The following is a 16248-nucleotide window of genomic DNA, read 5'->3' as shown; positions in this document are numbered from 1 at the left end:
AAGGTGTACCTTTTTTACCAGACAGCATTCAGTGGTTGGTGGATGGCTCATGAAGCATGCAGTGGAGTTTTCCATCTGCCATTCTTTTCTTCCTATCCAGACATAATAGAGTATATATTTTCTCTTCAAAATATTTCACTTTAAGCTTGTAAAAGACTTTTTCTGTCTTGTGCTCCAGCTTGCATAATGTGGCACTAATCTGCCATATCTGAGAGATATTTTTTTCATTTCAAAATACACTGACTGGTTTGTTCTTATTGCAATGTCAGTATTGAGTGGGGGTGTGTCCCATAGCAGCTACCAGATGTGTCACCTCTTAGTGCCATGCTAGCTATGCTGATATGAAGGGGCTCATTAAGATAAGGAATTCTTCATATTTTGTATGCTTTTCAAGCTTAAGGAGTACTATCAATTTATTGTTAAGGTACCTGACAGTCTTGCATTTTTTCATGGCATACATTATTAGAGCCAGATAATAATATTAGAAACAGATGTTTATTATAAATTGATAGATGTCTCTCTTTAGGTTCTTGATAACAAAAGAAAGGTGCCACCTAACAGTTGTCTTCAGTGCAGAGAATGCAGACTTCACTGTCAGCTCCATGCTGGTGTATTCAACTGGGTGAATTTTGGTAGATCTGTTGCCTATGTGTTCTTCGAGTCCTTATTTTTAAAATTAAGATAGTGGTGTTTTGTAAGAGTCTTTGGATAAAAGGCATAGTTACAGAATTCCAAATTTATTTAATTATATATGTAGGCTTACTAACGACCACAGAGGATGTAAATAGTTGAAGAGGAATAGCTGAGTAGGATCAGCGCTGCAATAACTATCCCAGGATAGACAAAGTTACCCATCACAAAGGTGATGGTACTAAATCCAAGCTTGAGGTTGATTTCTTATAGTCTCATTTTATCCACAAATAAAATGAGTTGTTCCTCAGCTTTGCCCTCCTTCTTTGCTCCCCCTGTATCTTGACGTCTAAGTAGATGGAGCCTTTTACAGTATTATTCAAAAGTTTTGAAATAGTGCTGTTCAAAATCATGGCTATGTATGTGTGCAATAAGCTGAAAATGAAAACAAATGAATGAGGATTTGTAAATAAAGGAAGTGATTTCATTTTATACTCTCCTAATTCTTGGTCTTTCCCATTAGCCACTAGAGAGCAGCTTTCTACAGGACCTGAAAGAGATGATTGTCCTGCAGAGTTCCTGAAATGTAAACAAGGAATGTCTCCAAAATTATCATCTTTGAAACTCATTTTATAAATAAGTTCAGGCAGTATGATTGTAGATCATATTGAGTTTGTTCCTGACCCAATTTAAATCTTAACACTTCAGACTTCATGTGTCTGATGGCATAATGTTCTGTGACTTAAGCATAAGTATACATATTCTCATATGGCATCAATGGGCATAATTTTAATAAGGTTTGTGATTTTGCAGTCATGTCATTGCAGTTTAAATTGAAAAAAAAGAAAAAAAAAGCCACCAAAAAAACCAATCAAACCCAAACCTGTAAGCTGTTTCAAATTGAAGATAAAAAAGCTATATTAGATGAGACCAAAAGATCACCTAAGCACGGAAATCTGCCTCAAGCAGCAGACAGTTGCAGTTGCCTAATGAACAGTGCAGGACCCTGTAGAGCATGGTCACTCCTTCAATTTACCCTCTCAGCTTTCAGCAGTTGGTAATTATGAGACTTCTTAAACCAAAGGCTGTAGCTAGACCATCATTTTTATCTGCTATCAATGGACTAATTTTCCATGAAATTATCTACATTTTTTTCTGTCTAAAACACAAAAGCCTGTGAAAATATATTTCCCAGGTTCATTATTAACCCTATAAAAGTATATTTCTTTTTTCTTTTCAATTTTTCTCACTTCATTGCAGCCAACTGCCTCTATGGCTAGTGCTAGAAAAAGTAATAAAACTTGCTCCTTACCTATTTATTTTATGTAATCCTTGATTTTTAAGAGTTTTTCATATTCCTCTACAGCTCTCTTTTCTGACTTTAAGAGTCCTAATTGGTTTTGTCTGTCCTCAGCAGAAATCTTCCACTATTCAGATAATCCCTATTATATTTCTTTGTACTTTTCCAGCTTTACTGTATTTACTGTTGCAAGTGTGGTGCTCTCTTTCATAGTGCAGTGTTCTGTTTCATTGCCCATTTTTTCTTAATGATTTCTAAAAGCTGGGGTTTGTTTATCATCAAGCTGACATTTAATGCTAATTTTCTGGAATAATTTTATAATTTCCTGAGAAGTGATTGTTAATTTAGAATCATCGACTGTGTATGGTAAATATTCTTTCCCGTGGAGGTACATTATTTTGCATTTATCAGGATTTTATTTCATCCATCATTTTGATGCCTACTCATTCACTGTTGTAATATCCTTTCCAACAATATTGTGGCAATTTTAATATTGTCTACCTTGCAGATTTGGATAGACATAAAGTTTCTGCACTTTCCCAGATAACTTCCTATTAAAACATACTTCCTTCAAGTGTTCAGTATTGCTGAAGCTTTATGAAAGTTATACTGGGAAAGTTCAGTCACTGATTCTTAACATCTTTTAGCAAAAATAGTGTTAATTCTCCCATATCAAATTGCATTAATCAATTTTTCCCCCAATCTAACCTGTAATCTTCCATACAGGAAGAGAAGAAACTGGTCAAATAGTATTTGAGCAAATTTATACTCCATCACAATGATTGTTGACAAGTCATTTGTTGGTCTCACCTCTGACTCCTGGCGTACTTTTGCAAGAGTGGAAGAGGAAGTGTATAATAATGCTGAAAGTTAATACTTGCCTTTGAACAGCTTTCACCTTACAGATTAAAGAAAATAAAATATTCACAATTACTTAACTAAGGTAGAAACTTAACAATTAGAGAAACTCAATGAAATCTACAGTTCCATATGACTCCATTTTGAGATCAGGATTTAAATACTGCCTAACTGTGTTACCTTGAAGATAAAAAATTTTGTCTGAATCCATAGGGAATCTGTGGCAGTCCCTGGAACAGCATAGACCTAGTAGTCTATTCCTGGGACTGTATGTATTGATTAATTCAGTAATAATTACGGTTCTTTTAGATTAAATGGATGGATCATATTCATTTTGTCTTGCTTAGGTACCTGCACTTAGTCAGAATGGATTTGCCTCTGGAGGCCTATGGTGACACACACTTTAATTTAGTATACCAGAAATTTTGTGGAGATTCAATACCTAAAATGTGGGTAGAAGCTAGAGATGTAGATTAGGTAGATTGAACCTCACCTCTGCTTTGTAAAGAGAAGTTATGATTGGGATGGGCCAGTGGCTTCTATTCTAAGATACATTCTAAGATATTCTTCTACACAAGAAGAAGGTGTATTTGCTTAGCTCAAAGGGTTTTACAGACATGTCTGGGGTGAAACCTGCTAGGTAGGGGATGAAGAAGAGACTTTCAGTTTAGCAGCAGTCCCCAGAGCAGGGAAGACAGTTCCGTCTAGAGGAGAGCAGCTATGCAGGAACAAATGGTTCTTACCTAAGCTTCTCAAAAAGCAAGGACATGAACATCCCTAAAAATATTATTGGTGCTGACAACCATTGTCAGTTTTCAACAGAAATCTACGACATCTTTGATTAGTTTCCCAGAGTACAAAGTTGTCTTTACCCTAAAGGGTTTTTTTGTTTGTTTGTTTGTTTTGTTTTGTTTGTTTTTTCTTACTTTGTAGAGTGAGATATGTTACTGGAAAATTTGATGACTCCTGGTTTTTCCTCCTATATTCTCAGATGTCCACAAGTTTTATCTATTCCTTCTTCTCTCCAATGTAGAATTACCTGTCAATATCAGGGCATCTTGAATGGACATTGATCCTTTCTTTCCTTGGCTGAGGTAACAGAGCAGCAGGGGTGAAAGAGGTTGATTCTGCTTCAGTTACATTTTCCTGCTTAGAAAGAAGGTGGCTTTTGCTAACTGAAGTTTCTTTTCCACATAACTGTATTGTTTGCCAGGGACAGCAGTTTCCCATATCTTCACTGTAAATGGAATTCCAATCAGGATGTCATCAGGCTAGAGGAAAACCACTGGGTAAGCCATTACCACAGTCAAAGCAGTGCCATGCAGCACAAAGCAGGAACCAGCAGGTGCTGCATTCATTGCATAAAGGTATGCTGTTGCCTTAGCAGAGAGGCAGCAAGCGCAGTATTATCAGATTATCTTTTCCTTGAGTTAAAAATACTCTCTCTTCAGAGAGGTCACCTATACCACTAAGAAATGCTCAGGCATTTGGTGTTATGTAAATGTTTTTTCCTATTTTTCCATTAATAATAGGAATTTGTTTTGGAAAAGATGCTGTAGTTACCCTCAAATAATTGTATTAAAATCTTCTTTCTAGCAGGGATTAGAAAGTCATAGACATGCATCATTTAAAACATTGACTAATACTTTTATAGGAAGAAAGGTTGACTGTCAGATTTTTTACAATTTTCTGTAAGGTATCACGTGATATAAAATTAAAGTGAACACTGTTAGCCTTCCCCTCCTAGTGTAATATACACAAAATTGGTCAAAATCAATTATAAACACCTCTTTTTTTTTTTTTTTTTTTTTTTTTTTTTTTTTTTTTTTTTTTTGACAGGTCATGACTAGATAGAAGATTGTTTGTTTGTTTTTTTTTTTTTTTTTGTAAATTCAAGGCAGTAATTTACTGACAAGCCAGGGCATTTAAAAGGCTAGATTTAAGCAGCTAACCCAAAATTGTCAGGTTCGGTGTTGCTTCTGGGATTTGCTGTTGTTTTGTTTTTTTGGGTTTTGTTGTTTGTTTTTTCTTTTTATTTTTGCTAGGCACTGTAGAAGGCTCTGGCTCAGGCAATGTAATTTGCCTTTCATAGTCTATCACAAGGCTCATGATTATTTCTTACAACAAAATATTCAGTGCAACAAATGAGTAGATTCTGCTGTGTTGGTAGGGCTGCATTCCAATTCCTGCCTTAGTGATGTTGGCTGCCTTCAGCACTGCCAGCACAATAATTATTGCTGCGTTTTCTAGACCTCATGAAACCAGCAAGGTGATCACCCCCTTGGAACAGCTGGGGATATGAGGTATGAAAAAGTGGAAAGAAATTGCTGCAACTCTGTGCTGTCTTGCCAGCAAGTGCCACTTGAATGATGACAGCTATTGGCAGGGATAGGCCTCTGCTGGGGGAGAGCTTGCAGCAGGGCTAGATTATAGCTTTTGCTGCTTCCAAGAGGAACTGCTGTGGGCACTGAATTAAAGAAAGCAAATTGGGAGGTGGGGAAAACAAGGATTCTAAGGCAAATGCAGAAGGGTGGAGGATAAAATCTGACAAGGAACCAATTTTTGGTTTACTGTATGCGAATGGCTCTCCTTATGAAGAAAAAACCTGCCACAAACACTGTTATGTCAGTCATGCAGATTTGTTAGGCAGCCCTTTCCAGCCTTCCTCACAATGTTAAGGTACCAACTGGTGCCTTCTTTCAATACAGAGAAGTATAATATTTTTTGTCAGGTTTTTATCATATGAAGAATGGAGGAAAGTTTAAAAAGTCTTATTTTAGTTATTTAACAATATTGTCATCATTAACATGTCTTCTGGGAATGTGCCACTGTGCTTGAGTGCATAGTTTGGGTAAGCAAATGAGTGTAATCCAGGACACAACACTAGCCTTCAATACACAGAATAAACACCCAGTAAAAATCTGAGTTTAGTCTCAAATAAGTTGATGTAAATTATTCTCAGATAAATGTTTTGACGGCTTTTACTTTTTTTAACCTCCCTTTCTTTTGAAACTTTTAATTTTACTCCAAATACATTTTTTCTGGAGAAGCTACTTGCATGGAAGTGTATATTTTTACACCATTCTCATCACTACTAACACCTATTAGCTCTATATAATATATCTACATAACAGTTACATATTATTTGTTTATTCTTTTGTCAGAGCTTTGCATCTATTTTAACTTTCCTGTATAACAGACTAGGAGGAGAGCTGTGCGTCTCACCAAGTCAGAATTTTATTATAGTTCTCCCTTTTTCTGTATTTGTTAGTTTTTAAGTTGATAAAGCTTGGATGCAAATAGACAGTATTTCAGAAAGAATGTATTAAGAGAAGGAAATATTTGTATCCATACATGAATTGGCTACTAAAAAGGAGTTCAGCACACCTAATTAGTACATTACTCATTACAGATTAGCTTTATATTCATTGCATTTGTAATAGGAGCTAGGGAAAAGGAATGATCAAACTGCTTCTTAACTTTATTGAAGTGATAATGTTGGAAAAGGCTAGAGAATGAGACTATAATCTGTACTGCTTACTTATATTACAGAGCCTGTGTTTCCAGGGGCAGGTGATTGGTTTTGTATTTTTTCAAAACAGAAAACTTTGGGTCCTACTCATTTAAATATATTGTTTCACAAAATCAGGAAAAACCCACCTCTTTGTGTTTTCCTTGAAATATTCAATGGGAGCAGTGTCTGACTGAGTCACTCTAGCTGTCCACGGGAGTTAGAATGACCTAGAATTTTCCTATAATGACACTGACAGCACAGAGTGCTTCATATGCTGCCTTTTCCCCCTTATAATCATGTTCCAAAAAAGACTGAATAAAAATTATGAACTATTGAAATATGATGCAAATTAGCCAGTTCCAAGCAAAAAACAAATTCTTGAATTGAATTAAGTACTGAACTAGCCTATGAGAATAGCACATTTTCTTTATTAACAAAACAAAACAAAACAAAACAAAAAAAAAACCAAAAAAACAAAAAAAAAAAAAAACAACTTGATGCTTTGGATAGAAATGTATGTTTGTAGAACTGCATTGTAGAAATAATCAGTGTTCCCCAGCTGCCACTGAATTTAAAGGCTCTGGACCTGGGAACTGGGAACACTGGACATCTGGAAGATGAGATCTGAGACCTTGTGCTTCTCCCTTGAACTCTGTGTAGGGACCAGATGACAAGTCTGACTCTTGGTAGCCATGCTGCAGATAAGATGCCTTCATTCCTTCCACAGTACTTGGAGCTTCCTAAGGATGGATGGCTTTTACACAGGTAATAGGCAAAGTTCAGCAGGTAGAAACTTTTCTGTCTATAACTGATGTCAATTACCATTCTTCCATAAAGTGATTTGCATAGTTTAAATATCAGTTTTCAGGTGATGCCAAGGCGCGAAAATGTAGCAGGTGCTTCAAATATTCCGTGTGTAATAACAATTACTCCAGTAGAAGAATCATAAGAGAGAGATTTCTGTATGGACAGTAAAGTCAGCATTCTGCTTATCCAGGTCTAGCTGTGGAATGAGAAATTACAAAGGAGTTCTCTGTGCCTCACAGTTCTGGTATGGACTACTTGAAATTCTCTCACCATGTCATTCTCTCTCTTTCTTTGTGGACACTTATATGCCTGCATACAAATAAAACCACCAGGACACAACAACTAGTGACTCTAGATTGGCTATTTTCTCTCGATTTTCACTCTGATACTAAATGCTTGGTTCTTATTATTATGATGAGACTCAGACTTGATGAGATAATGAGTGATCCCTGCCAACTCCACTCAAAATAATTTGGCTAATGAGGTTTCTTACAGGTGTGCCATTCCTGCTGAGAACTAGAGACTAATTTTTTGCTGTTGTTATAGGGTAATTTTTTTTTCAGGTATTAAGCTGAGTTTGTTCTGGTCTGAGAATCATACACAGAAGATAGGTTTGCTATCTGAAGATACCTGAGATACTTCCTTCTATAAATTCCATGACAGTATTATCACATCTTTCCTGAGTTTACAGATGTAATATAGCATAATATGAACCAGTGTGTAGAAACTAGTTATATCTTTTTATGAATGTAACCAAGACCTATTTTATTGATAAATATTTTCATAAAGACAGAAACAATTTGAAAATATTTGATCAGGCTAATCTTTCTAAATGATCTCTGCATGCTTGATTTTGCCTTCAGGCTTTACTGCAGGCCAATTCAGATTACTCAATTATAAATTATTATTAAATCTTAATTCAAAAGCATTTTTACATTTAGAATTGATTCAAGCTTTCTCAGCAGTGTCAGTAAAATTGAATTTTGCCACCTTAAAGCAAGGCGTGGGTGCCAGTGCTTCAACATTCTTGCTAGAAGGATGTGGACAGGGATGAGAGAGAGAAAGATTAAGAGAGAGAGATGGAGAGAGAAATAAGGGTCAGCCAAAGAGATGGAAGGAAACTCCTATGTTGACAGTCTTTAAACTAATTCCCACTGGTGTTCACTAACCCATCTGTCATGATCCTTCCTTTGGCCACAGTCACAGTTAGCCTTCTTGTTACACCCCCTTGCTGGCACTTGGCAGCTGAGTATTTTGTGTTATAACATTATCTTGGCTTTAAGGTAAAATAGAACCTCATAACTTGACCCAACTTACCAGTTTGAGAGCAAACCACTTTTATGCACCTCTCCCTGGGTTTGGTGGCATGTAAATATGTCATATTAAATAATTCACAAATTGTTATTACGAGCATTCATGAACAGAAAATAAAATACACTACAGGGATTAAAACTTTTAGCTCCTGTTGCTAAAGTTCATCCTGTAGCTGAACTACTAACTTCTTGATAATCTCATGGGTAGAAGAGTTTACATGAGATGGATTTTTTAAGTTTTCTTTCAGACACACAAAAGAATGTGTTCTGACACATCTCTAAGTCTTGCTACTGGTGGCCAACCAGACACAAGAAATTCTGTTGTCTTAAAGCATACACATATGCACACACACATACAATTTGCTGTACCCTGATTTGGTATTTGTGATCTAAACTGTGGCAAGAACTTGAGGCTCTAACCCATCTAAGCAAGTCATTGGGTTCGAGTGTGCAATTGTATACAAAACTTAGTAACAAATAAATGAACTGAAATACTCTCCTGGTTTCAAGAGTATTGAAATCGAATGTACCTCACAAATTCTGGATTTTTGTTGTTTTAAGTATTAGCAAAAGTGAATTTGGTCTTGTACAGTAAAAACTATAGCCATTTGAGGCACAATTATCTGTACAATGCTATGTAGATATGCTTCTCACTCTTACATAACAGCAAACTTATTGTAGGAAACTTGTACTTGCCATTTTTTTATTATTGCTGTGCTCAGTTAGGGAAGGCAACAGCTGAGACAAAGAATGCACTCTGTACCTGAGGAGAGGTTTGTTGTCCTTAGTAGGTCACAGCAGAAATCCACTTATGTACAGTACGATGCAGGAATGTGGTTCAACATAGGATTTTTAAAAACTATGATTAGCTTCTTATCAAGAGTGGTGAAGGCCTATTCCTTTTCTCAGCAACATCAAATGGATTAAGGATGGTGGCTTAGTATTATATACATGATTCCTTTGAGGAACAAATGGACAAGTGAAAACTAATTCCTTCTTGATTTTAACTTGAATTACCTGTTCTTGCTATGGTTTTGATGGTTTATATTAGATGTGCCAAGAACACTATTGTGTCCACAGCTCTTCACAGGATTTCGTTTTCATTTTAGTGTTGCCTTTTTTGCCTTTCTTCTTACCAAAAAAAAAAGAAAAAAAAAGTTTTTATCTACTCTGAGCATGCAAACTTGCAGATGTGTATGTGTATTTCATATAGATTTGACTTACAAAATATTAATCTGTTTTTCTGCTGGGTGACTGTGGAGAATTTTCTGAGTAACTGGGCCCTCTATCTCAGGATACTATCTGAAATTTTGATGAAAAATTAAATGAACCTCTCTAAGGATTGGCACAAATAAATGCATTCTGCCTCAAAATGATGGAAGTGCTGGAGGAGTGTTAGCTGGGGATATTGTACTCATGCAGGCAGGCTTTAGCATTAGAAATCATTCATTCAGCAAGCTAAAGGCCAAAAAATACTTGTATTTATTTGACTCTTTTTAATTTTCTATGCCATAGAGCAAGAACTGAAAGTCTTTAAAAAGCATCTGATACAACACAGTTTTGCTGAGGGGTCTTAATGAGTTAGTGATTAGAGCTTAATTTCTTTAGCTCATTCTTAGTGTGAGCCATTCAATGATATAAACCATGGTTGTTTAATTCTCCTGCACTGTAATTTAAGCTAATACTCTTCTTCCTTTGGAGTTTGCTGAGAGCCTGTTACCACCATTCAGTTGTGTGACCCTGCCCCAGCCCTGGTGTGCTGAGTGCCTGTGTTCTGTGTTTGCTGTCCAAGGACCTTGGCTGGCAGGGGCTGTACATATCCTCTTGTGTGTCTCTGCCTATGTGAACTTTAATTTATATCAGTGCAAAGTTTAGATTCTATATCATTGTAAAGTAGTCGTGGTTGAGTTTTTTCTCAAGGAGCTTTCTGAGCAAAGGCACTTAGTCATTTTCCATTTTGGAGTTTGTGTTATAAATCATCTTTTGACTGGTTTCTTCTTTGTGGTTCCTGTCTGAAATTCTAGTCCAATCATATACTTTAAGAATCATCTCCAAATGTTTTTCATTTTCCTCTGGAAATTCAATTCATAGATCCCTCAAGGTCAGTAACACTGTTAATCTATTAACAACCAGCCTCTGACAAGAATCTGGAAATAGTTTTTGAGCTATGCCAATTTGACACTATATGGGTTCATTTTATTTTGTATTTATTTTTACAACAGTTTGCCAGAGTCTGGAAAAAATAATGCATTAGTAAAATAGCTCCTTTAAATAAAGTCTTCTGTAATGTTATCAGTGAATACATCAAATTATCTGCCAAAGAAGACAATGTGGTGGATGTTTATCTTCTAACATTAGAACCTGACTGTCCATAACCCTACATTCTGAGTTCTCTGCATTATTAGAGTGGAATTGAACTAAAACATATTTTTCTTTTCCAACCATATTATACTTTTTCATCCAAAGCATCTATTTTTCCTTTTTGCTTTTTTCAATTTAAACTCTTTCCCAGAATCATAGAATCACAGGATGGTTTAAGTTGGAAGGGACCTTAAAGATTATCTAGTTCCAACACCCCTATTGTGGGCAGGGACATCTTGCACTAGTCCACGTTTCTCAAAGCCCCATCCAGCCTGGTCTTGAACACTTCTGGAGACTGAGGAGTCCACAACTGTTCTGGGCAACTTGTTCCAATACCTTGCCTCACAAGAAAGACTTTCTTAGAGTTCCAAATATTTAATCTAAACCTACTGTCTTTCAGCTTAAAGCCATTTCCCCTTGTCATGTCATTACAAGCCCTTGTTAAAAAATCCTTCTCCAGGTTTCTTGTAAGCCCCTCTTTGCTACTGGGAGGCTGCTATAAGGCCTCCCTGAAGCCTTCTCTTCTCCAGGCTAAAGAGTCCCAACTCTTTCAGCCTGTGTTCATAGGAGAGGTGTTCCAGCCCTGTGAGTAGCCTTAGTGGACTTGTTCCAACCAGTCAATGTCTTTCTTGTATTGAGGACCCTAGAGCTGGATGCAGCACTCCAGCTGGAGTAGAGCAGAGTAGAAGGACAGAATCCCTTCCCTTGCCCTGCAGGCCATACTGGTTTTTGATGCAGTCTAGGATGGGGCTGGCTTTCTGGGCTGCAAGTGCACTTTGCCAGCTTGTGTTTTGCTTCTTGTCCACAAGCAACTCCGTCTACCCAGGGCTGCTCCCAGTCCGTTCTCTGCACAGCTTATATTTGTGCTTGGAATTGCCCGAATCCAGGTGGAGTACCTTGAACTTGGCCTTGTTGAACTTTATGAGGTTCACACAAATGGACCTCTGAAGCCTGTCAAGGTCCCTCTGGATGACATCCCTTCCCTCCAGCGTGTCAACTGCACCAAACAGCTTGGTGTCACCAGCAAACTCGCTGAAGGTGCGCGAAACCCCACTGCCCATGTCAATAACAAATATGTTGAAAGTGCCAATACCAACCCCTGAGGAGGAAGAAAGAAAATTCCTGTACTTTAAAAATTAGTATTTCTTTGTTAGTTCTTTCCTTTCTCTCTGTAATATCCTTGAAACATCATTAAACATTTGAAGCTAACAGGTATGATTTGAAGAAATGCAGTTGTTTAACCAAAAATTTTGAAGTAAAGGGATAAAATGCTTTCAAAATCAGATCTATATTTTCTCTTGCTATGTAAGGAAATCCCTAATGATTCTGACATCTGTGGAAGAGGAGGAAGCTACATAATACTATTTTTAATAGTCTTTGTTACTACTTTGTCCTACTTTCCACTTTTCTCCTTTTAGAAACACAAAGTGAGACTTTTTAAAATGTAACTAATGTAGAAAGTCTGTATTATATTTATGTTTGTGGATAAGTTTTAGTTTCTCTCCACTTTCATCTCTTTAGGAAGTGAGAATAAAGATCTAGTTCTGTCCTGTAATTTCCATTACATAAATCCACAATGCACCTTGCCATGTTAGTGTGATCTTCTAAGAGTTGCATTTCCACAGCATTTCATCTGTGTATACCTGACCAGAGTGCTGCCATTTCATATATCCAGCAGCTCCTGCACACAGCTGATTCCTTGAAGTGATGTGAGAAAATCTAATAGCAAGTCTGCCTGTGGCAAATGAGAGCTAGATATACATGGACAGAAGTGGTGCAGACATGTCTTTTTCTTCTGTATTTACCCCCTGTCTTGCGTGCCCTGCTTTCTGGTATTTACTCATCCCAAGTTCAACATGACCACAAAACCTGAGAGTGATTGTTTGGTTCTGAAAGAATTGCTAGTAATGGGAAGAAACCAAACAGTACATTGGTGTATGTAAAGGAAAGATTCTCACAGAATAACCATTTATTCTATGTAGTCCCATAAACAAGTTTTGGTGGAACTGCATCTTTCACCAAGACAAGCAAAATAAAACATGTTGATGCATGGTAGCACAGTTTCATTTTTGACTAGAAGTCATGTCAGGGATATGAGGTTTTCTACGTTTTATACAATTAACTAGCATGTTGCAATTTCCCTCTATAATTGGCATACTTAACTGGATGATCTCCTGCTGTTTGAATGATTTGCATCTCCCCATGTATTGTTTTTTTTGCTTGCTGAATCTCTACTGTTACTAAACTAGAAGCAGTCTAGTGTACAGTCTATACTCTTTTTGCTACTGCTTTACTGTTCTCATTTACTCTTTGTTTATCTGATGAAAATAAGAGCTCTGTGCTCAGAGGGAACATTTTCCCTCTATTAGCTGTTTAACAGCACTTAGGTGTAACAGGTCTTTTGCTGATACACCTAATAGACTTTACACTGACCTATGTAATACTGCTTCATGCCACATGCTGGCCTTTTTCAAATATAAATTACTGTGTCTGTAGTCAAGGAAATATTTCTTAATGATAAACTTAGAAGCACAGACAATCTGAGTTTTCATGAAGTTCCTAATACAGCTTGATCTTCCTTTTATTTCTTCTTTATTTCTTCATCCCATTGTCACCATTAGACGTGTCTTGGGATTCTGTGACTTTCCTCTACTAGGGAGAGTTATAGGATAGCACAAATAGTTCAGAAATGTTTGGACAATGTAGGAACATAATTTCTTTCAGTAAATATATAAAATAAAATGGTAGTCAAAATACTAAGACTGGTTATAAGAAGGATGCGTTGTGTGAAAGGAGTCTTTGTTGAAAAGAGAAATTCAATGTTTGACATGAAACCTGAACACTCAAATTTGAAATTACGTGGCTGGCAAACTTTCCCAGGATTATTTTGGCAGTCTCCATCTCGAAGTTCAACAAGTGTCAGTACATAGCATATAATTAACAGCCTTTTTACATTTGCAATGCTGATGTGAATATAGGCTGTCTTTTAATGAAAAGTTTTCTTATTTAACTTCAAAAAGAAAGTGTTCAGGTGATAGTGGACTGTGGCAAGAAAAATGAAGAATTCTCCCATAGCTGTAGCATACAAAAGCAGTAGTTAATTACTCATTTAGTACTTGATCTCAAAAGGTGCTATTTTTTAAATAAACAGAGTGATTGGCACATAAACCTAATTCAGTTCATCCACAGCATAACATAAACTCAGTAAATAGTCACCTGTTATTTAATGAAACTTAATCAAGAAACAACCACCTGCTCTCTTTTTCTTTTCCTTCCTTTCTTCTTTCTTTCTTTCTTTCTTTCTTTCTTTCTTTCTTTCTTTCTTTCTTTCTTTCTTTCTTTCTTTCTTTCTTTCTTTCTTTCTTTCTTTCTTTCTTTCTTTCTTTCTTTCTTTCTTTCTTTCTTTCTTTCTTTCTTTCTTTCTTTCTTTCTTTCTTTCTTTCTTTCTTTTTCTTTCTTTCTTTTTCTCTTTCTCTTTTTTTTGTGTGTGTGGTGTCTACATTGCTGTTATTTTAATTAGTATTATTCATAATTTTATTTTTAAATTTTATTTTCATTATTCACACGTTCATGAAGTTCATCAATTCACCATTCCAGTTAGCGAAAATTGTTGGAATGCTGTCAAAGTAACTCCTTTATCTTTCTGTCTAAATTCACTTTACCATTATATTGCCTTCTAATATTAATATAAATATTATTTTTGTCAAAACATGTCATTCTACCTATGGGTTGGGCTACAGTAGTGTATTTTTACATAATGTTAGAACACCAGTTAAGGGACACCTGCTATCGGCATTGTGAAATTATTTCTACTGGTATTGTTAGAAAGGCATTTTTTTTAATATCTGATCTGTCTGTTTGGAATGGTGTTGCTTATAAACAGTAATCATCAGCCTGGAATGGTTCCTTAACTGACTTTTAATATAATTTATCTAGAGTCTTGGTGGAGTTTATACTTCAGCTGATGTTTGTGACAATGGAAGAAAGTAAACTATAGTCATTATCAGTAGAATCAGGTCAAAAAGTTGTATGTATTTGGTTACAGGTAAAAGCCCACTGACAGAATAGCTGGGGTAGAGAGAAGAGATAAAAATCAAAATGCAGTGAAATCATGGTAAGGACAGGACCAGGCTAAAGGATGATGTTGTAAATGGAAACAATGTAGCTGAGATGATGTCATAAGCCTATCATGTTTTCAGCACTGATACCCTAAAACATTTGTTGGTGTATATAGGAGTGATTTGTGTTTCTCCTCCTGCAAACATACCATTCTGGATGAACAGTTTTGTATCTTGGTAGAATATAACTCAGTAACCAGTGAGAAGTACAGCTTTCATTGAAAGTAGAAGTTGAAACATTTCAAACTCATCTTATTTTACTGCTCACAACTATTTTTTTAAACTCAGAGCAATTGTCTTGGATATGGGAAGGGGAAATATCTTTATATATGTTTTCTGGTTTGTTCTAATCGATTTGTACTTTTGCTTTTTAATCATAGGTTTCTGTGCTCGAGAGGCAGATATTTGACTTCCTTGGTTATCAGTGGGCACCCATCCTCGCAAATTTTATACACATTATTATAGTCATACTTGGCTTATTTGGAACCATCCAGTATAGACCTCGTTACATAACAGGAGTGAGTATTTAATTTCATTTACTTACTTTGATGTGCATGTGAAAAAAAAAAAAAAAAAACAAACAGAAAAACACTCCAAACTGCATAGTTCTTAAAGCAAATAGAAATCTTATCTTGGTTTAATTTTCTTCTGTAACATTTTTACATTTATTTACTATGCTTTTGGGACACATGCAATAATTTAAAAGTCAATATGTTCATTAAGTGGATGACAATATGAACTTCCACATGGAGTCAGCTTAAGGAATTACAATGTCTTCAGTATTAGGGGAATTTAGAGCTAGTCTAAATGTTAGCCATAACTTTCCTAGATACGCTGGACCTCCCCATCAGAGGCATGATTCATTATAGTTACTCATTATTGTTATTAACTTATGTTGCTAGAGTGCTTATCTGTTACATACATGCCTCCTAGAATTTATAATCCAACCTGAAAGTGAGGTATGGTGTTATGGTAAGAAATAATGGACTGAGGGCTCCAGTATGAAAATAAGGATTTGGACCTTAATTAATATTTTTAATCCATTTCTTTCCTTATTTAGTTACCCCTTATACACAGACTTAGTATGTCTGTACTATCTGGCATAATGCAGTATTAATTAAATCCTCTTTTCATACTCTGCATTTGTAGGGTTTTTGCCATTTGTACTTCTATAAAGAAAGAATAGCAGCAACTCCAAAAACCATAATTCAGAATACCTTTTGTTAGATTTTCATAACAATATTGCTGTCAAAATTGACTATTAATTCATGTAAATCTTTTATACATTTGAGAGATAGGAGTTGAAAAATTTGCCCATACATAACCATATTTTCATGTCAGATGAAA

General features: G+C 35.9%; 1 protein-coding gene across 3 annotated transcripts in view; it reads left to right on the top strand.

Annotated features, from left to right (window-relative positions):
- Positions 1-16248, top strand: part of NKAIN2 (sodium/potassium transporting ATPase interacting 2) — a 522191-nt gene that overhangs the window by 218198 nt on the left and 287745 nt on the right. For all 3 annotated transcript variants that reach the window (XR_008430002.1, XM_053938514.1, XM_053938513.1), the window contains exon 2: positions 15282-15419. Coding sequence is in view for 2 of the 3 variants with exons in the window: in XM_053938514.1 (XP_053794489.1) it covers positions 15282-15419 (138 nt within the window). In the remaining variant the exon portion in view is untranslated. The remainder of the gene's footprint in view (positions 1-15281; positions 15420-16248) is intronic.

This window comes from Vidua chalybeata, chromosome 3 (genome assembly GCF_026979565.1).
Source record: "Vidua chalybeata isolate OUT-0048 chromosome 3, bVidCha1 merged haplotype, whole genome shotgun sequence".
Lineage (NCBI taxonomy): Eukaryota > Metazoa > Chordata > Aves > Passeriformes > Viduidae > Vidua > Vidua chalybeata.
This window is presented reverse-complemented; position numbering and strand designations above follow the sequence as displayed.